The sequence below is a fragment of the Ambystoma mexicanum genome, chromosome 7p (genome assembly GCF_040938575.1).
Source record: "Ambystoma mexicanum isolate Mex_15411 chromosome 7p, UKY_AmexF1_1, whole genome shotgun sequence".
NCBI classification, from domain to species: Eukaryota; Metazoa; Chordata; class Amphibia; order Caudata; family Ambystomatidae; genus Ambystoma; species Ambystoma mexicanum.
The window spans coordinates 945377186-945403345 of record NC_090939.1 but is presented as its reverse complement, the minus strand read 5'-3'; the positions used below and the strand labels follow the sequence as shown (position 1 = coordinate 945403345).

Genomic DNA, 26160 nt, shown 5'->3' with positions numbered 1-26160 from the left:
TGTCTCGGATTTCCACATCTCCTGCACTTTCAAAATGTACTGCACTGGGTAGTCAATATCCACCATGGTGTATTTCATGATAGACTTTAAGTCCGGCGTGTTGGGGTATGTGCGCCGCAAGGTGTCCCACACTTGTGCTCTGTTGTTGTTAAAGGGCGCCCAGTCAGGGCGCATCATCATCTAGCTTAATTTTGGGGTATGCGGCCCTAACCCATTTATCACCATCCTGATCTCCCACAATACCTACAAGCAAGCTTTTTAGGTCTTCCACAGCCAACGAGATCCCAGCATGTGTTTTTCAAATGCGTATATCTATTTCTTTGCCCCCGAGTTAAGAGGCGGAAGTGCCTTTATCAGATTGTTGTTGTCAATCTGGGCCCATGGCACATATTGCGCCCTCCCAGGGCCTTTGTGTAGCAGCAGCAACTGTATGCCCATTCTCGCCTTACTTTCTGTTTGTGACTTTGCTTTTTCAGAGCCACTGCCATCCGCCCAAACACGCTCCTCACCGGTTTGAGCCATAAGCTTTCCACCCATGGAGTAATCCATGGCACCTCCTGGGCTTCCTCTTCATCGTTTAAATCATCCATGGTGTCCCATTCCTCATCCATTAAATCCCTGCCAGAATCCTGGTCTGACCGTACTGTCCCAGAACATACACTCTGCGCTCCTCTGTCATTACTCTTACCCTTCTTGATATGCACGTGTTTTATGGCAGCACTGTCCAACCTGAACAAAATGTCTCCGGAACCTCCACTCGTCCAGCCCGCAACCCGGTTTGCTCTCCCCTCCCCCCGAGAGCCTGCAACCTTGCTAGTTCCGCCTGCGCAGCTTCTAATGCATTATCTGCTGTGGCTTAGTATCTTTCTGTGCAATGTTGTGGGCATGGGCACATACGTTTGGCTATTGTATCCTGTGGCTGGGGGGGGGTGTAAGTGGGCAAATTCCCCCTCCAGCCAAATGCTGTTCTGCTGCCCCAGAGGCTGTGGGTTGCATTGTACTTGGGGCGGCGTCATCACCACTCTAGGGTCTACACTCTTCAGTATCCTCCACGTCCTCCACCATCTTCCACAGATCTAAAATGTACTTTCTCCACTGTACCTTCTTACCTTTATATTTGGCCTCTTGGAATGTGGGCATGTGGTCCAATATCCCTCTATCGGTTGTACTTTGTTCTGGCCATGGGCAAGGCATCCCTCCCTCTGTCTCCGCCAACCACTGTTTGTGATACTTCTCAATTGTATCCCTATACAGAGGCAAAGCACTATATATATTCCAATGGAGACATGACGTGCAGATCAATGGTCGTTACGTTCAATACCTTTGTTGTTCTAAGTTGGACACCCCCTGTAATCTAACTGCCAGTCCTCTTGCCCCAATGCCCAGTCACCCCTCTACTTCCACTCCCATGCCAACACATGCTCCCTCACTCCTCACACTCGACACTCGTACTACCTCTGCAGGCCCTCCCTCAGCCTCCACCTATTACACAAATAATATTCAATACATTAAAACAATAAAATAAAAAGCTAAAACAACAACCAAAAAATGATCCCATTCCCCCACCCGAAATATATTGAGCACAGGAATCCGAGCTCTCCAGTTATACGGAGCCCCTACTTTCGTATTCTCTTATCACATAAAAAATATGGCGCCACCTTCTCTCCTAGCTCCTGGCTGCGAGGATGAAGTTCAAAACCCTCTGCATTGTCCACAAGGCCTTCTGGGGCCTGGGGCCGAAATACCTTCAACTCTCTCTTCCTAAATATGTTCCTTCTCGACCTCTCTGCTCTTCCTGCTCCAACTCCCTCAGGGTCAGTCGCTTCTCCAAGCAACGAGTTGGTGGTAGATCTCTCTCTTCGGCAGGGGCCTCCCTCTGGAACAGCCTTCCTGCCTCCCTGAAACTTGAGGAGAACTCTCTCCGGTTCCGGAAGCACCTCAAAACCTTCCTCTTAGCTTCTGTTTCACTCCCCCTCTCCCCTGCTGATTCTCCTGACAGTTACTGCACTGGATACCTGGTCTCCCTTCTGATCTTGGGCCCAGGCACGCCAGTTGCCCACCTGCACTGCCTCCCTGGTAACCCCTGCACTTGGGGACTGTTTTTCTGTATCCTTACAGCCCCCCTACCAGCACTTATGTTCTGCACTTACCATACATTGCCACCTGCGGGCCGTTTTTATTTATTGTACTATCCCTTGTACTGCACTTCCCCCTTCTCCCCCCCCGCACTTTTCCCCTTTCCCCTTCCCATGCTCTTGCGCGATCTGAAAGTCACCTGGCCTAGTAGGATCGTTGTCTGTTTTCACTTTGTTGCCCCTCCCTTGCCTCGTCGCGCCTTGAAACACTTGTGTATAGGCGCGTTATAAATGCCATATCATATAGCTCGGAAAGGATCCCACACTGCTATTTCTCTCTTCAAATTCTTACAACAATATACTTCTACCAATAAAGTTGAAACATAAAAAAACGCTACTGGATGATTACACACTCTTCAACTCAACCGCACACCAACTCACTATTTACCCTCGCTCTCTCGCACCTTCACCCACACACCTTTTCCCCGTTAATCACCTCATTGATGTCGCCCGCAAGAGGTATACTTATACCTACGTGTTTACCAGAGCTCCTCCATCACAGGGTCTCCAATAACTGCCTGCGCCTTCCTAGGAGCCGCACCCTGCTCCAAAGAGCAGACAGGAATCCTGAAAAATGGCTCCTGTACACCACTGCGGGTTGCACACTTGGGACTGGTCAGTGCAGGTGTGCGCGGCCCATCCAGAGATGCGGCCTGGAATTCCCTGTCTTATGCTGAAAAATCTGGGATCACCTCAGAGGTCACCAAGAACATAGTTAAGCCTCTCAACGCTCACACCAGAGAAAATGCAACCCACTTGAGGAAAAAAGCCCAGCACACCTCTTGCAAGGAGAACAAGTTTTTATTCTCCTAAAAAGTTAAGTACGCGATAGCAAACTCTGCTGCCATGGGGCACTTTAACGAAACCAACAGGGACGGCAGCTTATAAGGGCGAAAAGCGTTACAACTGACGTACATCACATATGGTACAAATCCATGTAGCTGGTTGATGTGACCCTATACATAAGCGCCCTGCTCCATATGGGATGCCAGATCATTGGTCCCAACTCCTCATGTCCATCTTCTTCCATGTGGAGCTATTCTCACTGCGTCAACAGGTTCTGGGCTTGTGCAACTCATAACATTCCTTATCGGAGGCCTGATGTGCACTTGGTACTGAAGACTTGGGAACAGAGGTTACATTCAAGTTCATCTTATTTTCGCAAACCCCAAGCCCAGAGGTGTCAGTGCTGTTACACGCCTTTTAACCTGAGCACTAAATTTGTTACTTGCCCTCCCTGGCACCTCGCAGCACAAATCACACAGGCCTTCAATATTCGGTTTGTGATCTTCATAAGGAATGGGTGCTCAAACTGTTTTATGGGCTGGCGGGTGCTCTGGAATGTGGGGTCTTGGAATCAGGGCATCTGGTCACTATAACTTAGGGTTTGGGCCAGACTGGGTCAGAGACTCGTGCCCTCCTTATCGTGGGATAACTGCATGCGGAGAGTTCTCGGTCCCATCATGGCCTTGCAAGGCAAATTCTTTCTGGTTTACGTGTGCTAACAATATGCACCAATGAGAGGTTTATAGATCTCTGTGAGCCTGGCCTGTCCCACCTCCACCCCAGTCTGTGTTCTGAACCTGGGCCTACTGTCCTGTCTGCAGCGAAGTACCAGGCCTCGATTTAATGATTGCTGATATTTTCTAAGATGGCGTTTTGTGTCTAGTGCAATCTACATCTATTCGTGCTACATCTCATCCCAAAAGCAGCTCCTACCGACGACTCCCTGCCCCCTATGCACTCCCCAGGTATCTACAACACTGTCTTGGGACTATGCCGCATCTGAAACCTCTTGGGGACTGACAATCACCTCCGCTTCCCAAAACTACTTCTACATATTCTTTGAAGTTGATACAACCTACATTGACAAAGACTGTAGACAGAAGAGAGAAATGTGTTCCTAAGGCAATTATAGGTTGTTGGTTGCAGACAAATGAGAGGCAACGAGACTGCCTCTTTGGAAAAGGGATATTCAGAGGGAGAGCACGTTACCTATTTGAAGGCGTTTAAGAACCTGAGAGTGAATCGTCATAATCGGTTTGAAGTCACAGTACTGTAGCTGTGGTGGTGTATTTGGATGTCAGTGGATGTGAGACTTCAATAGCACAAATAAAGGTGGAATACTAGGAGGCCAAGGAGTATCCCCTCGTGGCAAACTTACTTTTGTAGAAGTGCTGTGGAGTCATCCTGGCCAAGATACAATCTGACAGAGAAATATTAACTGTTCACCAAAACCTATGTTTCATTAACATTTACAGAAGTTGCATTTCTTTTGAACAGTGGAAATTCTTCTTGGATAACTGGAAGTGGTGGCAAAGCATTTTGATTGGGAACAACATTTATGCTATTCTGAGCAACGTTCCCCGCCAAGAAAAAAAAAAAAAAGTGTTGGCGTGGAATGTTGGTTAACAAAAATGTACTTTAATATTGAAACATCATGAACTGAATTTAGACTGCTACCTACATGGATTCCCTGGTTTCTTTTTGTTGAACATTGAAGCTGAATTTACCTTGAACCCTGGAAGGGATTTCACCCAGGTTACTAAGAGGTTATCAAGAAACTGTGAATATCATGGTTGATGCCATTTCAATTGCCATCTATTGTCTTTGTGTATTTGACGTTTAGGTGTGAGGGCCAGACATCCTGTTAGAGTGTTCCCCTTTAGTTTTGTGAGGCAGGGAAATCCTTGTCGGAATAGGCATACTGAGGTGTTTGATACCATTTATAATTTAATAAAATAATAAAAATATTATTTTGAACAATCATCCAAAGGTTGCCCGTCTCACATTGCTGACCCCTCACAGAACACACTTGCAACTTGCATCTGCCTGGTATACTGTCCTGAAAAAGGCTTTTCTCTTGTGACCTAGGTCTGCCTGGTATACTCTCCTACCAGATTAGTCTTGTGACTGCAATCTGCCTGGCATACTTTCCTGAAAGGCCTTTCTTTATATGTGCAATACGCACATTTACAAACTTAATAGTCTCTTGTACTTATTCTGTTCTGCCTCTAAGAAATGTCCACTTATTTGTTCTCGCTCATATACTTCATTCACTTTTATTCGGTTGTGACAGAGTTCCCAATTCACCCTGTGTCCCCTCTTCACTTGGGTGGACACACCGTCTCTTGCTGGCAGCAAGCCTGTGATGCTCCTTTTGCATTCCACTCCTTCTGTCCGCCTCTGCTTCTATGCCTCTTGCGGTTCCTGCTCATCTGCTCCTAGTCTTTGGTGCTTCAGTGGTGTGGATTCTGCCTTCCAGTAACTGCAAATGCCCAAAAGCCCGTTGTTTGCTTCTGGCATTCTCGCAGCATACTCCCACTTGCAGTCTGCTCCCCTCTTCCCAGTTGGCAAGCCGGTTGGCTCCACTTACACCGCAGTCAGCCCCAAGAGAAGTAGCATTCTCCAGCCAGCGTCTGCCTGTCAGCTTGTCTGCTGGCTCAAATCTCCCGGTATGAAACTTGTTCCTACAACAACTAGAGAGCATTGTGCGCTCCTGGCTTCCAGTGATCTTCATTACTCGGCTCATGTTCTTAGTTACAGTATTTTCATTTTTAGGGCAATGGTGGTATGTATCCGATAACTTGATTGTAAAGTCAGGAACTGTGTTTTCAGGAGTCTGGAAAGGCAAGTCAGATTGTAAGGACTTGTATACAGATCCTGTGAGAGTGCTTCCAGTACCTTTCCTATGTGGATGAGGAGAGGTACGACAATATGCCATTAAGGCGCTGGGAATGGCAGGGGTATCCTCAAAAGAAAAAGGGGGGTACTGTGTCTCATCCAATGATGTCATGACACCCCCTTGAGGGCTGCCTCCCGACATGTGATCCTCCCTCATATAACCGCCCCAGGGTCAGGATCAGGTAGTTGCTGCCGTCCTCTGGCCACATGGGGAGAGGTCCCCGCCGGGAATGAAGGTAGGACACCATCAGATTAATCAGAGAACTGAATGATACCATACTTGTTTTGTTATGGTAAGGATGTTAGGTTCATCCATGCTGTCAGTTTGGCTTTATTTTGATCCATGGATCATAAAAGTAACAAAAAAGAAAAATATAAATCACAACAGCTAGCAAACATGTCCTTAGTGCATACCTATGACAATTTACATGGTATACATCACTTGAATACAATTAAAAAGTATGAAGCGTTTAAAACATAATTAGTCATGAAAAGGTTCTTATAGTTAGATCTTTTGTCTATGAGCTGAGATTGCAGAGGACAAGCATAGTAATGTTGGACACAGACTTTACTACTAAATGTCCTTTTCATATATATATATATATATATATACTTATATATATATACATATATATATACATATATATATATATATCCAAAAGAATCCCCGTACCGAGGTACAAGAAAAATGGATGGCACTCCAGGAAGAAGTTTGGATTTAAGCAGTCCTTTCCAAACACAGAGTCAGGAAGCCAGGATGTTACAGGCACAAAATAAACTTTAATAATTATGATGTCCAGGACAGAGAAAGAAACACGAAAACAACGACGCGTTTCGCGGCAACAAACCGCTTGTTCACGTTGGGGGTAAAGAACACAGAAATCAAATCATTACAATGGCAGACAAGGAAGGCAGCAGAGATGCAGAGGCGTCCATCTTATTCAATGAAACCTTGCAACATTTGCCAAAACAGGCTGAGAAAGCAATGCCGCAACAAATTAAAACGATACAACAGAAGATGTTGAAACTGGAGAAACTACATAAAAAACAAACAAATAAATGGTGGGAAATTAAGTCACTACAGAATTATCTAGACAACCAGAGAATACCAAGAGGCCTTAGAATCTTCACTATACCAACGTATGAAGATCCTGACCCTGCAATGTTAAATGAATGGGGGGAAGCTACCAGTGAATGCTCTTTCAAAATGTTGACAATATTGGTCAAATATGCCAAAAGTGACAGAATGCAAGCACTTAAAGATATCGAAGTGCTTGAGCAAGACGTATATAACGGTCCTGATGCTGAGTCAGCAAATAAAATCAAGATCCAAATGCAGATTAATATTAACAAATATGAAGAAGAAATAAAAGAACACAAACAGAGAGTTTCTAAGAGATAAGGAAGACTATGCCACAGGTCGTATCTACACCTTTGCAAGAAAATATGATAATGTACGCAAAGCCATTGAAAAGAAGGCAGAGACCAATGATGAAAGTGCAAGTCTTATTAAATCAGAACTAGAGGAGGATGCCAGCACTTCCACAGATGTCTCAAACTCTAGCAGTGAAGATACCCCTATCAGGTTACATTTTTTAGAAGAAATGAGACTATTACACCAAGTGGGCAAAACATCACAAGTGCGAAACACAAACAAAGGCAAGCAATTCCAAAAATCAATGTCAGCAAAAGGAGGTCAACAAGGGTGCGACGGGGACAGAGGAAGAAAAAGAGAGCAATCGACAGGCCGTCAGACACGCTCTGGAAAAAACAAGAAGAACATCTAGCTGAAGACATAATGCAAGTAGTCAATTTATCAGATAAAACCTTGACTCAATACGAACAAGAAGTATTAGGAAAGGGTCTCTATTTTTGCCCTACTGCTAATTTTGACTATCACCAAGTAAGAATTGATCTATACTGTTTAATTCGCAAGCTGAGATTGACTAAATTTCATGCTAATCTGGACAATGTATCAATGCCCGGTTTGAATCTAACTCCCTCACATTTGAATATTAGGGATATACCAGCATTAAGAGATCTTGCAAACTTAGGAGAAAAGGAAACCACTCAAACTTCCCTCCATGCAGCACAAGATGAGTGGCAAATTGAACTACCAACAGAAATAGATACTTTCATGGCGGTTCCCAGTGGTATGAGTAATAAGTCTAAATTTAATCCCTCTAATATACTCTGTCCAACGATAGACCTATTTGAGGACCTTGTTACGGATGACCTTAAAAAACTGGTTATCAAACCGGGAACAGCCCAGAATCTAACAAAATTACAATATGAAGCGATGAAAGACTTACAAGCAGATACATCGATCATTATAAGATCTTCAGATAAAGGTGGAAATGTTGTTGTCCTCAACATCAAGGACTACCAAAAAGAAACAGAAAGGCAACTTAATGACATGAATAATTATGTCAAACTACCTCATGACCCCTACCCGGAATGCAAAGTGCAATATGATACTATGTTGGAAAAATGGTATGGTTTAGGACTTATTACCACAAAAGAGAAACACTATTTAACCGAAAACCATTCCAAGACTCCAATAATACACTTCATACCTAAAATCCACAAATCAATGACCAGAGCGCCGGGAAGACCGATTGTGGCTTCAATAGACTCTATTTGAAAACACTTCTAAATGTGTTGATATTTCTTGTTTCCTTTTGTGGAAACTTTACCGTCTTATACAAAAGACACTATAGCGTTTTTTAACCAAATGGCACATATTCCTTGGCAACCTGATTTCCTCCTGGTTACGTTAGATGTAGTCTCTCTTTACACTTGCATTACACATTCTAAAGGTTTAGAAGCAGTCAAAAGATTTCTGTCAACAAGATCTCTCAGTTACCGAGAACATTCACTCATGCTTCTGGACATGCTTTCTTTCATTTTGACTCACAACACTATGTTTGATTCAAAATACTACAATCAAATTTGCGGAACAGCAATGGGCACAGCAGTAGCTCCAACGTTTGCAAATTTATACATGGGTGCGTGGGAAGATGATCTTTTTTCCAATGACAACTACAAGGAACACACAGACAAAGTAATTATGTGGCAAAGGTATATAGATGATTTGTTTATCATTTGGAATGGGACGACTACAGAATGGACAAATTTCTTTCATGTTTTGAATCAAAATCAGCAAAACTTACAATTTACGGATCATCATAGGAAAACTGAAATAGTCTATTTAGACATAAAAGTGAAAGCTATTGGAAATTATATAAGTACAGAGCTGCACAGAAAAGAGACTAGCACCAACACATTGTTACATGCTACAAGTGCACATCCACAATGTCTTAAGGCTAGTATTCCGTACGGTGAGTTCTTGCGGGTGAAAAGAAACTGCAGTGAGAATGAAGTATGGGAAATCAATGCCAAAAAGACCGTGGCCAGATTCCTAAGGCGAGGCTATAAGAAAACAGTTAAAAACAAATCTTATGACCGAACCAGCAATAAAAGCCGTGAAATGATTTTGGCCAAAAAAACCATACTCAAGGATCAAATAAAGGATCAACTACATGAAGACTGCTCACTCAGATTCATTACCACATTCAATTCAGGAGCCAAAGAAACAAAACAAATTCTAAAAAAACATTGGCACCTTTTGAAACGAGACTCTGACATCAGCCCACATCTGTCGACACATGCTACTTTGACATATAGAAAACCATCTTCTATACAAAACAAACTCTCACCGAGTTTGTTTCAGTCACCGAAACAAAGTAATAATACTTGGTTAACAACAAGAATAACAGGTTTTTACACCTGTGCTAAATGTAAAGCATGCCGCCATGGGATGAACATCAAAGCTTTCACAAATCCTCAAACAAAGAAAGAAGTTAAAATTAAACATGATCTGAGATGTTTCACACAATTTGTTATCTACGTGATCACCTGCGATTGCAACCTGTGGTATGTTGGCAGCACAAAGCTGGAAGCCAGGCTACGAATATTGTAACATCTTTGTGCAATTAAAAATCATGACATGTCCTACCCACTTGCAAAACATTTTGAGGAGGTCCATCAGAATGACATTAGATCCTTTAAATATTTCGTCATTGACACAATGGGAATTCATCCAAGAGGAGCGGACAGATTACGAACCCTAAAACAAATGGAATCTAGATATATTGTGGACTTCAACACCAAATACCCGGGAGGTCACAATCGTGACGAGAACTATATGTATTCCTGGGATCTTGAATTTTTGACATTTTTGAAATTTTTGGAAACTGTTAAAAGTTATCAACATCCCACTGTGCTGTATATTTTTATGATGACACCATTCTCACTGCGATTGCACAAACACTTTAAATATCTTTTATTTTTATGTATCTGATTTCGCGAACATAAATTAAGGTTCCATTATATTATGTTTAATTTGGACGCTTATGCACTTTTTTTGCAGGTTTTTTTGTTTTTATAAATATGCTAGGTGTACTATAATTAAGCAATGAACGGTATGAAAAGTTTAAAACCATCTATGAACTGCATGGCTTGTGTCAACGATAATCAATAGAATATAGACTATGGACTAGATAATAACCTCAAAGTTGGTAACATTGTGACCCATATTCTCAGGATAATCCTGAGACACAAAATACTAATATATGAATGTAACATCCAGCACCTAGTATTTTGGATCTTTTTAGTTGTAGATGCTATTTCATCAAGTAGCATTTTTACATAGTGTGGATTGTTTTTAAGATGTTTGCATTTAATACATGAAATGTGATTTTAAACATATAGCACTAAGCACTTTAACATATCTGACATGTTATTAGAATAATGTTGAATAGGCAATGTATATATATTTTTTGTACTTATATTCTTTGCCCCACTTATCAGACAATCTAAGATATGGGCTGGCTAAGTCACAATATACAGGCGCTCGCAAGGGTAACATACTGCCTTTAGTGGTACATCAGTCCGATTCATGTGTCACACTATGAGTACTTATAACATTTACCTTTGATTTTAATGTCCTTTCTGTATATTTATGATTGAAATGCGTATGATGGAACATACCTTAGAGGCACCCGCAAGGGTTACATACAGCCTCCTATGCTTGTGGATTATCATGAGTAGTTTTACAATATGCACCCCTATGATAGCACCTAGCACCTTGTTATTCAATAGTCCATTGACTTTTATATGGCACAAGGCACTTTAGCACACATGAATTGTCTGTATTTTTAAATGAATAAAAACATGTTTTTTTTATGTAAGCACTTGACACTTTACAGTAGTATAAGCTATGACAACATGTTAGCCCACTGGGGCTTAAACAATATGGTCATTGTAAATAGGAATTGTTGAATAATCATTCATTTAAACAATTTTTGTGTAACGGAGAAAAAACTGAGTGGAACGATTATGAAAGCGACAATCCTGTGCTAATTGTCCACCTTTAACCCACTCGGGATAATTGGTATTTGAGGCAAATGCAAATGAAATTATAACATTACAGCACTGTATTTTTCAAAAATTTGTAACAAATAACAGCACATAAATGAGTAACCACACATTTACAACATGGCCGTGCTTTTAACAGACAATTGCTATTTCAATCTAGTGCTAAACATTGAAAATGGACTTACACACTATTGCCTATAAAGCTATAGTCCTCTCTCTCTGTCACATACCAGACGAAGCCCGAGTAGGGTGAAACGCGTCGTTCTCTTTTCTGCACTGGAACTGTTGCTGCCTCCTTTGCCCATGCACTTTTAACTAATAAAGCACGGAACACTTTAACTGCTTGTGGATTTGTTTTCTGTGTTCCAGTCTCTCATCAAAGGCATCGCCAGAGTGCCGTTGTGCCCCGGATTGGTTTCCAATCTTTTCTTTGATATATATATACATACATAGGTCAAAATTAAATAGTGCATCAATTGTTAAAAAAACAAAGATAAAAACATCATTGTAAAAGGTCTTCAAACATCACTTAATCTCTGCGACACTTTCGCTCTTTTCATTCTACCCTCTGGTCTGACACACTCTGCCAGACATACCTTGGATGTTCTCATCTCCTCGGACATCCTCCTCTTGAACCCTCTCACCACTCCTCTCTCTTGGACTGACCACATTCTGCTCTCCTCTCCCATGACGTTCTCTGTCCCACAGGCTAAACCCACCCCAGCACTGCCGCCTACCTTCTCGGTCATTCAGCCCATGAAGCGTATGTCAGTGGATGCCTTTGCCAACACCTTCTCTGCTCCTATCACGCATGCGGCTGACTCGACCTCCGATACAGACCTCTCTAACCTGCATCTTTCTATTCCCAACACACTGTACGTCCTTGCCCCCGTCATGAGAATCCATCTGAAGCCTACCTACAAGTGCAACTCTTGGTATGACACCGACCTCGCCACCCTGAAACGCAAGTGTAGGGTGGCTGAAAGGAAGTGGAGGGCATCGGCCACATCCTCTGACAAACTGGCTTGCCTCCTGCTCCAAAGGCAATACAGACTCTGTCCTGTCCAAGAGGAGAGCCCTCATCCAAGCCTGTCTTTCTGCAGCCTCCAACAACACGGCCGAACATTTTAAAATCTGCAAGAAGCTGGCCAATCCTTCTGCAGTCTCCACCTCGCCTGTTCTCTCTGAGGCCCTCTGTATGGCTCTGGCTTCACCACTAAAACTCGGGGCATCCTGTCCTCTCCTCTTCCTTTCCCTCTCTCGGCCCCCCTTTGGCCACATGTCCCATTCCCTCGTCTCCTCCCTTCACCTCTTCTCTTTCTCTCCGACTACACCGGACGAGGTTTCACAGTCCTGCCCACTAATCTCGATTTAAGTCTTCCTTCTGTCCTCATCCTCGTTGACCTTTCCTCTGCTTTTGACATGATCAATAACGCCATCCTGATCAATCGACTCTGTGAGAACCTGAGCATCACGGATCAGTCCTGGAGTGGTCGTCGTCCTTCCTCCCGGACCGACCCTCCCGGGCCCATCTTGTGTCCTTTCTCTCCACCACCTCCACCACCTCTCCCTCTCTCTCCACATGTGGTGTCCTCCAGGGCTCTAACCTCTCACCTTGGCTCTTCAATGTCTACTTGGCCCCTTTGGACTATTTTCTCTCTACCTTCTCCTCTAATTCTCAGTGGTATGTGGATGACAATCTGCTCTCTTTCAGGCTCCCCTCAGCATCCCTTCCTCTCCTCATTCCTGATGGTCTATCTACGATGCGGATCGGTGCAGCTCCAACGCCAGTAAGACCGAGATCCTTCTCATTGCGACCCTGCTCCCGCTTTCCCTCTCTCACTCTGGCCGCCCTCCTTGGGCACTCTCCCTTCGCCTTTCTGTGAGGCAATAAACCTTGGTGTCATCTTCGGCTCCACTCCCTCCTCTCCTCACATCACATCCCTTGCCAAGAAGGCCCACAACTGGCTGCAACTCCTCAGAGGTATTCTTCCTTTTCTCACTTTCCCCCAGAGGCTCACCGTCTCCAGAGCCCTGGTTCTGGACTACTGCAACAGCCTCTTTCTCTGCAACTAATCCAGAACAGGACTGCAATACTTGTCCTTGGCCTCAAGACCAGGGACTGTATCGCTCCAGCCCTTGATCCTTGCTGCCAGCGGGAGCCAGTGGAGATTTAAGTTCAAGACTCTGCATCATCCACAAGGCGGCTTCCTGGGGTCGGACCCACACTACATCCAACTCTCTATTCCTAAACATCTTCCTCCTCAAGCCCTACGCTCCGCCACCTCTAACTCTCTGCTGATCAGGCACTTCTCCAGGCAGAGAGTGGGGGACAGAGCTCTCTCCTCTGCAAGTTCTTCCCTCTGAAATGAACCCCCAGCCCCTCTCAAACTTGAGCCGGACCACCTGAAGTTCCAGAAGCAGCTCAAGACCTTCCTTTTCGCCTCTGCTTTCTCTCTCTCTCTCCCTCTCCCCTGCTGACCTACCTGTCTGCTGCGCTGACTGATGGCCTGGCTACCCTCAGAGTCTCACTGGATAACAGGCTCCATCACTACCAGTCGTCCCTGCTCTGCCGTCGGGTTTACCATGCACTTAGGTGCTGTTACTAACCCTACCGTCCCCTGCCTCCTTGCACTTACCTTGAGACGCTCTGTCCTGGCTGCACTTATTGAGCAATGCTGTCCTGATTGCACTTACCCTTCTGCCTCCCCCCTGCACTTTGCGCTAATTATACTTGTACAATCTGAATGATACAAGGAATAGTAAGACAGTTTGTTTTGTCCTGCCTCCGTCTTCCCTCCCTTGTCTTGTTGCGCCTAGAAACACTTGTGAACAGGCGCGCTATAAAATGACATATCAAATCATAACTACAAAATCAAGAATCCACATAAAAATACGAGAATCAATAGCATTTAGAACAGATAAAATTGTGGGATCTCTGGTACGGGGATAGCTAATGCCCAGAGGATACACTCTGTTTACACCCCTAGTAGTGTTAAACAATGAAACGGGATATGTCCCTCCAGGAACTCACCAGATAGTTCACACCTGTTAGAACTGCCAGTTCATCTCTTGAATTGACGCACAATGCTAAAGTGTTGTTTACAGTTGCGATTGATCTATAATTGAGAAGTGGCTTAAGGTATCTCTTCCTGGTGTTAAAACGTGCTGGACAGAATAAAAGAAAGTGCATTACATTTTCAGTCTCAAAGTCCTGCCTCTACCACCTTAAAACTCTTAGGCGCATCTTTCCATATCTTTCCTTTCCCAACAGAGTCTCTGCGGTCCAATCAATTGTTATATCAAGACTGGACTACGCTAATCCCCTCTACCTCGGAGTCCACGCTTACCAACTGAATAAACTTCAAAGAGCACAAAACGCCGCAGCCAAACTGCTACTAGCGCTCGGCCCGAGAGACCACATCTCCCCAGCCCTTAAAACTCTGCACTGGCTTCCAGTGGCCCGAAGGATGACTTTCAAAACCGTATGCATTTCTTATTGAGCATTGCATAAAACCGGACCTCAATAGCTTCAAGACAAGCCAAAACCCTATCACCCTCCACGTACTCTTAAGATCAAGCTCAGTCTGCCTCCTAGTCATAACTAAAACAAACTCAGACAGGTTAGGCGGATCATCATTCTCAGCCTTGGCCCTCACGCACTCCCGCCCCACATCCACCTAACTGAAGATCTGATGTCCTTCCGCAAACTACTGAAAACTTGGCTCTTCCCCTAAAAAAACCAACCTGTACGCCAACTAACCCAAACTGAATAACGGCGTCTCGATGACACCAACCCAACAAACTACTATATCTTGATCCATAATATCAAGATCCATAACAATACAACATCAAGATCCATGCGAGAAATCGACAACTAATTTAAATGAATGTGCAGAGCGGACGAGTGCCTAAGAGCGGACGAGTGCCTAAGAGCGGACGAGTGCCTAAGAGCGGACGAGTGCGTGGAACGGATGAAGTACGTCGATGGAACGGGTGACGTATGTGTATGGTAGGGGTGATGTATGTGGAAGGAACTGGTGTAATATGTGGATGGTACGGATGAAATACGTGAATGGTGTGCATAAAACAACTTAAAAATACATGGAACGGATCGGAGTACATGGAACAGATTCAAATACATGGAACGGATTCAAGTGCGTGGAACAGATTGGAGTGCGTGGAGTGGGCTGGAGTGCATAGAATTGCGAGACTTACATGGAATGGTTTGGAGTGCATGGAACGTTTGAAAGAGCATGTAACCCATCATATCACCACACTTACTCTCTTTTTTACACCACCATTGAACTAGAACACAGAGATACTATGACACCATTCGGTATATCTGTTCTTATACCAACATCTGCCTCATACTACCCATCACTCTACCTAAACACTTTTGGTTACACACCCCCCAGCCAGGTGTTCTCTTCAGGCCTAACGCAGCCACAATCGGTCTGGATAAATCCTGCCAGAACGAGCAGATATTCTTGATCTCACAGCCACCACACCTACCGCTAAGAAGCAGCGATCACATGATTGCCACACCAGCTGCACACATATCCGGTGCTCACACGCACCTTTGACTCTCTCTACTCTCTCTACTGACTTGAACTTCGGTTCCCAAGGGCGTTCAACCTACCAGTGCCTTCAGACCATACCAATGGTACATAAGGCGCTATACAAATGCAAAGTAACATAACATACAGCAAGGCCTCCTTGACCTTTGATTTTACACCTCGTGGAGTTTTAACCAATAGTCATGGAGACCAAGTTGATAAAAAGCCTGCTTTAAATATTTCATCCGGGGGAGCGATCAGCCACCCTCTTGCGATAGACACCCTCCCCACATCACAAAAGAAAAATGATAATAAATAAATGAAGATGGCGCCACTGTGGGAAGGGCCTCTGGTGACTAGAGCAGCAGGCAGGGAATGTGCATTCTCACCCGTTGTTCCAGCCAACCGATCACTGAGTACCCTTCCCTGAACACGAATGTGTGTTAAATCCTTTTGGCAGATATAAAATACTTAGGAGCCCTTCTCAAAACATCTAAGATCAGAACACTGCTCCCAGTGGCCCTTGGCAAAGGACGAAGTATAAGGAGCAAACATGTAAAACAAACATGTAGGGCAAGACATTTTGGGATTGGTGATTTGTTACCATCTCATACTTAAGAACCTGTTGGTGTCGCACGCAATTACAATTTGGACTAATTGTGCACTTTTACATTGATTTGTTTAGGATAAGTTTTAAATGGGCATGTTTTTGTGTCGCACATTTCTATGTTGTTTTATTACTATCTATATATTCAAGGCAGTGTTTGGATTTAATTCCATCTTTTGTATTAATGTGGATATTTTCTTGTGTTAGTGTGCTTTTCTTTGGGTTCCTTGTTTTTTATATGTATGTGTAAGCAATATATATGATGTATGTTCAATGTAAAATGTATTTTGTATAACAGCTGTAATAAGGTGTATATACTTTTTTTATTAAGTATTTCGTTTTTTTAATACATTTTCTGAATCAATGGTTTATTAAATATACTGATTGTTTGTATAATATTTCAATCGTTTTGTAACCATGTATTTTTTCTGCATTGAAGTGTGTGTAAAGGAAGTATGGTTGAGGCAACTATTATTAGTCTACTTCTTATTTTTAAAGCATAGAGGGTGCCACTTAATGTTCACATATAATAATGTAAACAGAATGAATATGGTAACATACAAAATGGTGCCACATAACCCATTATACATACAGTTGTCTTGTTTACACTAACATGACACCATTCATACAGTTTGGTGCCACCATTTTGAAACCTGCTTATTAAGCAGACTGTAAACAAGCATTCAGTCTAACTGCATAAGATGCTATGAGGCCTTCATCCACCCTAAAAATGATAAGCAACTGTGCCCCAAATCCACAAACTGTTGCCCTTACAGTAAATCCTATTGAATCTATAAATGAGTGACTCATTAATACTCAATGGATTCTTTACTTGATATCAAAATTAATGAGCTGACAAGCCTCCTCCATTAGACTAAACTACCAAGGAATCTAGAGTGCCCTAATCCACTGCACTTGTAATGGATAATTGAACAATGCACATCTCATAAAAGGTAACTGTCATTATAAATAAAATAAATAGAAATATTAAAACGCCATGTATAACAGTTTTTAGAACAGATAACTTAAGTAAGACTAAAGCCTAAGCCAGAAACGTCATGTGAAATGAACACCAGTAATGATTTCATCCGGTCCCTACAGTATGTAATAAATCTGGAACATTGCTATCTGATAATTTTGAAGGAATTCAGAAGTACTTCCCAACAAGGTGGTGTGACGGGATCATGGAGTAGATACAGACAACAGGTTCAAGATTGGTTCTCAGTAATTCTATTAACCTAAAAGGCAGGATGGAGTAAGGTCTAACTTGCCCTATGCAAAGGTGGGATTTCCCTACCTAAAGAAAACTAAGGATAGCCTGTGTCAGGAAGTCCAAATCAATGTCAGTCTGTGTCCAAAACCTATACTTGCCGTCACAACTAACTTTATACAACGCGTAGGGATGTCAGCATCAAAAGGGATAGTGTTCAAAATTAAGTTCAGAGCTTCTTCCAGCTCTTGCCTTGTAATGGGCTTCCCCAAGTTCAAAACAGTTCACAAGATATCAGGTTCCTCCCTCAAGACTTCAAATCTGCCAGCTTTTCAAAACACCACAATTCCTTGGGACATGTCCAGCTTTAGACATCAGCACTTTTCACTGGTTCACATGGGTAGTTCTGCTTTAGGACTTCAAAATCACATAAGAGGTTGCTGCAAACTACAAGCTTCATTATGGATAGTTTCATTGGCTTTTCCATACAAAGGGGTGGGGGGGCACTTGGTCCAAGCGCAGTTGTCGGACCACACTGTCCACCCATTACAGGTCATGCAACTGATACCCCTTCTTGACTGCTTTTCATCAACAATTGGCCACTGCTTTCCTTTAACAGTGAAGCTTGGTTCTTACATCACCGTGCACTTTGTTACACTTTTATGTATTCCTCTGGCTCTTGCCAATACAGGTTTCCTCTTAACCTGCAGTTCCTTGAACTCATTCAGCTTTGGTCAAAACTTAGTTTCTCATCTCATACCCTTCTTGGTATTGTCTTGGCTTTCCGTGGTAGCTGCTACATGCTCCACTTTGCTTTCACTCCACTCACAAATGCTGAAAATGTGCTTTTTACTCTGTGCGGCATTCAAAAAGTACTTACAATAACTTGCAGTTTGCTCGGTATCCAGAAGGACTTTGTTGCAGGTTCCCCGAGTGCCCCGGTATGAGTGTTTCTCTGGTTTCCACTCACCTGTTACACACAGCAGTCTCCTTCGGTTTGTTGTCCTTCTCGATGGGCATCTCAACGCTCCTGCTTCGGCTTTCTGGCTGCCGTAGTGGCTGGGGTTCTTGGGAGTGTCACAGCTCCTGCTGCGCATACCCAATAAGGAGGGTAGCAGGACTTCCAGACCCTCCTGCGGCCACTCTCGGCCTCTCTTTCTCCTGCTTGGCTCATGGGTCTCCAGCCTGATCCTCCTTGCACTACGTGGCAACAACTTTTATATCAGTTAGCAGTGTTAAGTGACTGCAGGTGTGGGTCATTAAGTCCAATTGTATGACTATGGCCGATCCTATTGGGTAGACATGCATGGTTCTAACTGTATACTTCCATAGCCCTCTTCTTCGACTCGGTAACAGAGTGGCGTTTGGGTATATCGGATTTAATAAAAGAAGAACATATAACTGTGTTGTCTCTGATATGTGTTTGTCTCAATCAAATGACGCTGTGTCTTCCTAGTTGGTCTCTATCTTGTCTCAGTATTGAGGTGGTGTTTCTGGGGGGGACATTTGGAGGGAAGAAAAGGGAAAGAGCTGACAGTAGCCTACAAAGGCTTGAGGGATAGAGGTTTCATTCTGAAAATGGAAATGGGGATACCATGTCTCACCCAATGATCAGTGGTCGAAGTGTACGAAAAGAAGTAGAGGAGCTATGTTCCCTGACAGTCTGCCCCGCTCTCCACAAACCCCATTGCTGTGCCCCCTCCCATACACAATCCAAACCCCCAAAGAAACAGACCTGTTATTTAAGGGAATGTTCAGTGCAGTGCACTGAAGTGTAAGCCTCAACTTCTTCCTACTTTTATTTTAAAAGTAAACCGTTCCAGAACAGTTTCTTTTTAAAATAAAAGTATAGGAACGGTGAACCTTAAAAATAAAAAGTATAGGAGCACCGCTCCCGCCCACTTCGACCTCTGCCAATGATGTCCTCTCCCCAAGTTCCCTCCACCCAGGTGATCCTCCCTCGCATATCCACCCCCGGGGTCAGAATCCAAAAGCGATGGCCATTCCCAGGCCAACTGAGAGGAGGATACAGGGGGAAAGGAAGTGAGGATGCCCTCAGGTTCCTCACAGCGGGCAAACCATTAAATAACACAACCACATTCATTACAATCTTTTTTTTAACTTTGGGTAACGCAAATCCTTTTTCTCGTGAGAAGCACCATTTTCACTTCATCTTTTGTGGTACCGATTGCAAACGGGTACAAGGAGTGACACAGTATAAGGATCTCCAGAAATATGCTATAGTATTGTGAACATAAGCTGAGGTCTAGACCAAATAAAATATTCTATTTCAGTCCTGTTTTTATTCATCTCCAGGTGAAGTATTGTCAAAAGAATGTTAGTGATTTGTTCAGCTTTGTGACCATTTTTTGTGTTTAATGCAGCCTTGAAAAAGCACCTTGTAAGGAGTTAAAAATTGCACATGCCAGTCAATGCCTAGCAGGATAGTAAAGCGGGCCCAATTAAGACACATAAATCTGATAAGGGGGTCTGGGACCCGCATAATGAGAAGAGAAGACCATGGGAGAGAGATATCCTTTGGAAAAGGTCAAGAGAGGAACAGAGGAGGAAATACATATATCCCTCTTGTAAAAATCAAGACATCATTGAGACTATTGAAAGAGAGCTTAAGAAAGGCCTGGGGAAGGGAGACTCCCTCCCCCCTTTTGTGGGGACTTTACAGAAAAGCCTAGTGAGGGCCAGGGGAAGAAGGATATTCCCCATCATTTACAGACTGCCTAAAACCATCCAGAAGGACGGAGCCATCCTTCGGGGATCAGGTTATAACCCATTATTTTGTTTTCTTTTGAAGTGTAAGGGACGGAAATAGTTTTGGGACACATGACAGTGGACGACTTTGGCGAACGTCCTGACATTATCCTTAGTTTGATTTGAGGCAGGTAAACCCCTCTTAGTTATGGGGACAGATGGGGTTCTTCCTTATTTTTCTGCTAAACAAAGGTTTATTCCAACAAGCATGCCACCTTTGTGCTCCTCGTCTACTTCTGAAGCCTTACATGAGGGAGATCACCCCAGAGGAATACTTGATTCTTGGTTCTCTGGCTATCATCACTGTGACAAGGGAGTTCAGTCCTGAGGAATACTTGACTCTTTGGGCACCCTGGACTCCATCTGGCTTTCTCGCAACTCCTGTTACTGTATTTTCACTAGGGAGCTCTACCGGTTCTTCCCAGGGTCTCAGGTTGCTGTTGGTCCTGCATGCGTTAATCGCATATTCCTGCTTTCCTCCTTTTTGGTCTTTGCAGCTCTATGGAGTCGTTGCTGCAGCGGTCTCAGCGTGTTTTATCGACCACACTGTCAACCTCTGAGAGGGCTTTCCACAGCTGCATTATTCCTGCTTCTGCAGCGAGTCGGGTTAAGCCCGGATTGCATGTTTCTTTCGGCTTCTCCTTCTGAGACCAACTCTCAATGCTTTGGGCAGTGCAGGTTTGACATTTAGTCCTCCCTCGGTCTTTACTTTATATAGCGGGGACCGCCCCCAGCGTAGCGTCAATGTCTCTTAAGTTATCTTCATGCCTCCTAAGGGCCACATCACAGTTCTTTGGTAATCCCTTCTACTGTTCTGTATGTTTCTTTGGTTCTTCTTTGTCTCCTTTGTCTCAGTATTATCTGGTCTGACAGATGAGGTAGTAGAGACCTCAAAATAACCCACAGTGGTAGTTTCAGGTTGGGAGTTAGGAATTAATATGGCCATACCCTCTGGGAATTAGGGTTTAGGGAGGTCTTACACTGGACTCTAGTCCGTATCCCCAGAAGGGGAGTCTCTCGCTTGGAGGTACTCCCACTTTTAACCACCACTAGGGGGGACTATTAGGTAGCGGCCTCTTATCCATAGCCTCATAGGAAAAGGCTCCACTCTGGCGAGAGTGACGTGAATCGTCACATGGTAAGTTATGGAATTGATTAACCACATGGAGAATTCAGTGGAAAAGAAAATGTTATTAATGGACTTGGAGACCCTCTGGTATGCGAAGAAATATACTGCATGTGCTACTAATCGAGAAATCCAATACAAGAGAATGAATGGGTGGGTATTATACACCAGGTAGACTACACGCTTCCTGGGGAATTTTGGAAGTGTTGTGGTAAAGTAGGAGAGAATCTCCACGTAGGGTGGCACTGCCCAAGCTGTAAGATTAGTGGTGAGAAATCGCGAGGGCAATGAATTCTGACATAATTACTAATTTGGGGCGTTCATTATTAGGTATGTGTGAGCCTAAAAGCAACATCTAAAAAAAGATTGAAAATTAACTTGGCATCTCTTGCTGCCAGCCAAACTAACAACTGCAGCAATGTGGAAGAACATGAATCATAGGGATAACAACACATGTATTAGCAAACTCTGGCACCATAGCAAAATGGAACAGATATTCCATGTTTCATATGTCGATTCATCCATTTTGTTTTTACTGGAAACCAATTCTAGATCATTTTGGCTGATACCAATGATGAAATGCTTTGTCCAACAAGACTCTCGGCACTACACCGTTCATACTAACTTGACTCTTGGTTGTTTTATTGTGGTGAGCTACAATGAGTATATGAGGGAAAGTGGGGGAGGAATTGAGGAAAAGTAGGGAAGAAAGGTATCCATTCTTCGAAAGGGAAAATGGTCAGGAGGGATGGGGTTTCTTCTTAAAGGGAAGGATGTTCTCCTTTTTTGTTTCATTATTCTATTAAGTTTCTAAAATAAAGGTTTACAAAAAAAAGATACTTTCTGAAAATAAAGGTTTGTGAGCAATTTTCTGAAATGTCACCTACCGCTGCACAGGCTGCATGTTTCAGAAGTCTGAAGAGCCTTTTGTCTGTATGAGACCGCCAAGCCGTCTGAATTGTTTCAGCTGCATGTCTTTTTTCAGACCTGAAACAAAAGTTTTAAAATCATGAACCACAATTCATGCAGCACACACTGAACATGGTGAACAAGCTACTTAACATGATACTAGTATGGATATAAGCAATTCTATTCAGATACTGTACACTACCTGAATAATTCTTCCAAGACTGGAAACGTGGAAGCCTCCTTCAAAGGGCTCCTTATCCATACACTTGTTTTGTAAATACCTAAAATGACTGCACTTACAGGATTGAACAGTCTACTTGTGATGTTTTGTGAAAGGTGAAAAGGTTTGGTCAAAGGTTTTGTACCTACAACAGGGTTCTACCAACATAGCCAATTGGATCTCAGCTGCATTTACAGCATCACAAGAGTGGGAGATAGCCAACTAGAGACAAGGTCATGATATACAAATCTTTCTACCAAATGAGTGGTGTGGGGAACTCTGCGCTATGATGCAAAATAACAAAGTATGGTCCCCACACTGTCTTTATTTGTGTCCAAATACAGAGGTTGAGGGTTTGATGAATGCGTAAAGATACTGCAGAAAACTCTACAACTAAAGAAGGAATTCTAAAGAAGACTGCCAGGATGGATTAAATGAAATGGTGATCTGAAGGATTAAGGGGCGGGGGGGTGCAGTTGTGCGCTGGCGAAAATGGTTGCCCGAGTGCAGGACTCGGCAATAAATAAAAATCCTATGTTAAGATCCTGATGATTGAGGGACCATAGACGCTGCGGATTGAAGCGATCGTCCAGAGTATTGTTCTTGCACTTGCCGACTGAGTTTGGAATATCCCAGTGCTGTGGAACGTGCTGGTCGGGAACACCGAAGGGAAACTCCTAATGGAATAATACGCAGCTGCCGTGGAATTTGGCGCACCCAAAGGAGAGACAGGCTACATCCGAAAGGTCGGAGTGCCGCCCGAGTGATTGCACTTACTGTGCGGCGGCTGCTACCAGATTCATTGGGGTTGCGCGACTCTGCGCGGGCCCCCTGTGTCGCGCCGAATCCCTGTTCACTTCACTCAGCAATATCCGGATAGCCACCGGTGGCTGCCAAAGACAGACTGCAGCCCCGAGTGGCCTGCAGAGGGAACAGGAACGTGGGTGTGCCCCCTCCACCATGAATGTGGCGGGTTCCCACGACCCTCCTGCGGCAAATCGGGCACTTACCGACAAGGGCATGGACCAATACACGGTGGCAATGCAGGCTGGGTTTGCAGCTGTTAACAACAAGCCGGATGACATTGGCAATAACATTGCCTCAATAAGAGCTGACCTACAGAAAGAAAGCACTAGAATCACTGCAGGGGAAAACAGGGTGGGCGAGCTTGAAGATACAGTGTCAGTACATGGTAAAGACATCGAGGGCATCAAAAATAACAGAAAGGCAGTCTGTGCTAAATGTGAGGACTTGGAATCCTGGTACCGCCGCAACAACATCAGGGTGGTGGGTATGGCTGAGAGGTCCCTAAACGTCCCCATGGAAACTTATTTAGAGGAGGCACTGCGAGCAATAGTCCCAGAGGCACATTGCTCAGCCCAATTCCTAGTGGAGAGAGCGCACAAGTCCTTGGCCCCACCATCCAAGCCAGGCGCCCCACCCCGGACAATCACTAATTGCTAAATTACAGGGACCGAGACCAGACACTATGGCTAGCATGCAAGAAAGGCACCCTACAATTCGATGAAACCAGAATCCTCATATACCCAGATTTTTCCACTGGAGTACAAGCAGGCAGATGTACTTTTGATCAGGTCGAGAAAGCCCTCAGAGAACAAAAGATTCCATATGCCATGGTGTTCCCGGCCAAACTGAGGATACAACACACTGGCAGACCCCACTTTTTTGAATCCAGGGAAGATGCCATCACCTATATTGGGCAGCGGCTAACACTAACATTACACTTTGGTTTGTCCTCTAGATCAATGATTCACAAGCTTTTCGTGCTGAACCATAGAAGGTCCTTCAATTCGTCTGAGCTACATAGTGCGGCTCTCACTTGTTAAACGTTTAATGCTACTAGTTGGGGGTCGCATGTTGCTCCCCTCTGTTTCAGGACTGGAGGTTCAAGAGGGGGTATACACTGTCCGTTGTGGGGATGGCGGGGGAGGGATTAGGAGGGAGGGAGGTTGGGAAGGTGTACAAAGAAAAGTTGACGGTCTCGCAGTGAACAGCTATAGAAGTTTGGATCACACTTGGTACTGTACTTCAATACAAGGCTCACCGGGAAGATGGTGGGACCGGATCACGTGATCAGACTGCTCATATGGAATATTAGGGGTTTGAGCAACCATTTAAAGACTTGGAAAACACATGCCTATGCTGAGAGACAAGATAATTGGGCAAACAAGGCCAAAGAATGCCAGCGCTTGCGCCGAGGATTCAAGGGGAGGTGTCCGGCAGCGGTCAACTGTTAGAATGTGAGTGCCTTGCCCAGCACCCAACAGTGAAAGCTAGTTAGAAAAGGTTTAAACAGTCAGACTGCGCCACACCAAGGAGTTAAAAAAAGTACAAGTGTACAATTTTTTAATTCATGCGATAAACAGCCTGACACGTGTTTCAAGCATAGCTCTTCCTCTGAGGCACGTGATCTTGTCCAAATTGAACCACAAGTATGTGGAATATACAAGGAACAATTGCTCCTAATCCGGAGTCAAAGCGTAACTTCGTGATCATGCAGTTGCAGATATAACTGATTGTAAGAGCTGCCTTTCGGCTGAGAATGATTCCTTGGTTTCATTCTCAGCCGAAAGGCAGCTCTTATAATCAGTTATATCCGCAACTGCATGATTTATTTATTCGCATTTGTTGAGCGCACAGGCAGCCCGGAGGGCATCGTGGCGCTTGTTACAGATATGAAAATGACGTGTTGTACATACAGTGAAGTCATTACTTAGTTGCAAGAGAAGAGTAGTAGCTGCAGGAGAGGAGGAGAAAAGAGTAAACGACACAAAGGAAGAGGAATTAGTTAAACAAGGTGGTTTTCAATTTTTTTCGGAAGGCAGTGAGAGAGGTTTCTGCTCTGAGCGTGCTAGGTAGTGCGTTCCATAGCTTAAGGGCAATGTAGGGGAAACTTATTCCACCTGCTCTAGCTCGTTTGATGCGTGGGACCCTAAGTTGATTGGTGTGGCATTGCCTAGTTGGTCTGGTGGAGTGAGATCTGGCTAGCGTATCAGACAGGTATGAGGGTGCAGACAGGTTGATACATTTGTGTGCGGTGGTAAGTATTTTGAATGTAATGCGCTCTTTGACAGGTAGCCAGTGTGCTGCCTTTCTGGCCTGCACGATGTGGTCCCTTTTTGGTATATTGAGAGCTGCTCTTAGTGTATTATTCTGTGTTGTTTGGAGTTTATTGAGATTGGAGTTGGAGGTGCCAGCCAATAGCGCATTACAATAATCTAGTTTGGCTCCAATGGTGGCTCTGGCAATAGAAAGGCAGTTATCTTTAGTTAGGAAAGGTTTGATGGCATTAATGAGCTTAGTGCTCAGGGCGGAGGCAGAAACAATGGAGTTGACTTGCTTGTCCATGGAGAGTGAGGCGTCAATGTGGACTCCTAGTGTTTTAACAGATGGTAGAACTGGGATGACAATTGTCTATGCAGAAGTTGGTGTAGAGTGGGTCGAGGTTCGTGAGAGTGGATTTTTGACCAAGGATGAGAAT

The 26160-nt window shown here is 44.0% G+C and overlaps 1 protein-coding gene across 2 annotated transcripts in view; it reads right to left on the bottom strand.

Moving 5' to 3' along the window:
* The window catches only part of C7PHXorf58 (chromosome 7p CXorf58 homolog), a 439812-nt gene that overhangs the window by 304540 nt on the left and 109112 nt on the right, over positions 1–26160 (bottom strand). For both annotated transcript variants that reach the window (XM_069637280.1, XM_069637281.1), the window contains exon 3: positions 22417–22516. In XM_069637280.1, the coding sequence (XP_069493381.1) occupies positions 22417–22516 (100 nt within the window). The remainder of the gene's footprint in view (positions 1–22416; positions 22517–26160) is intronic.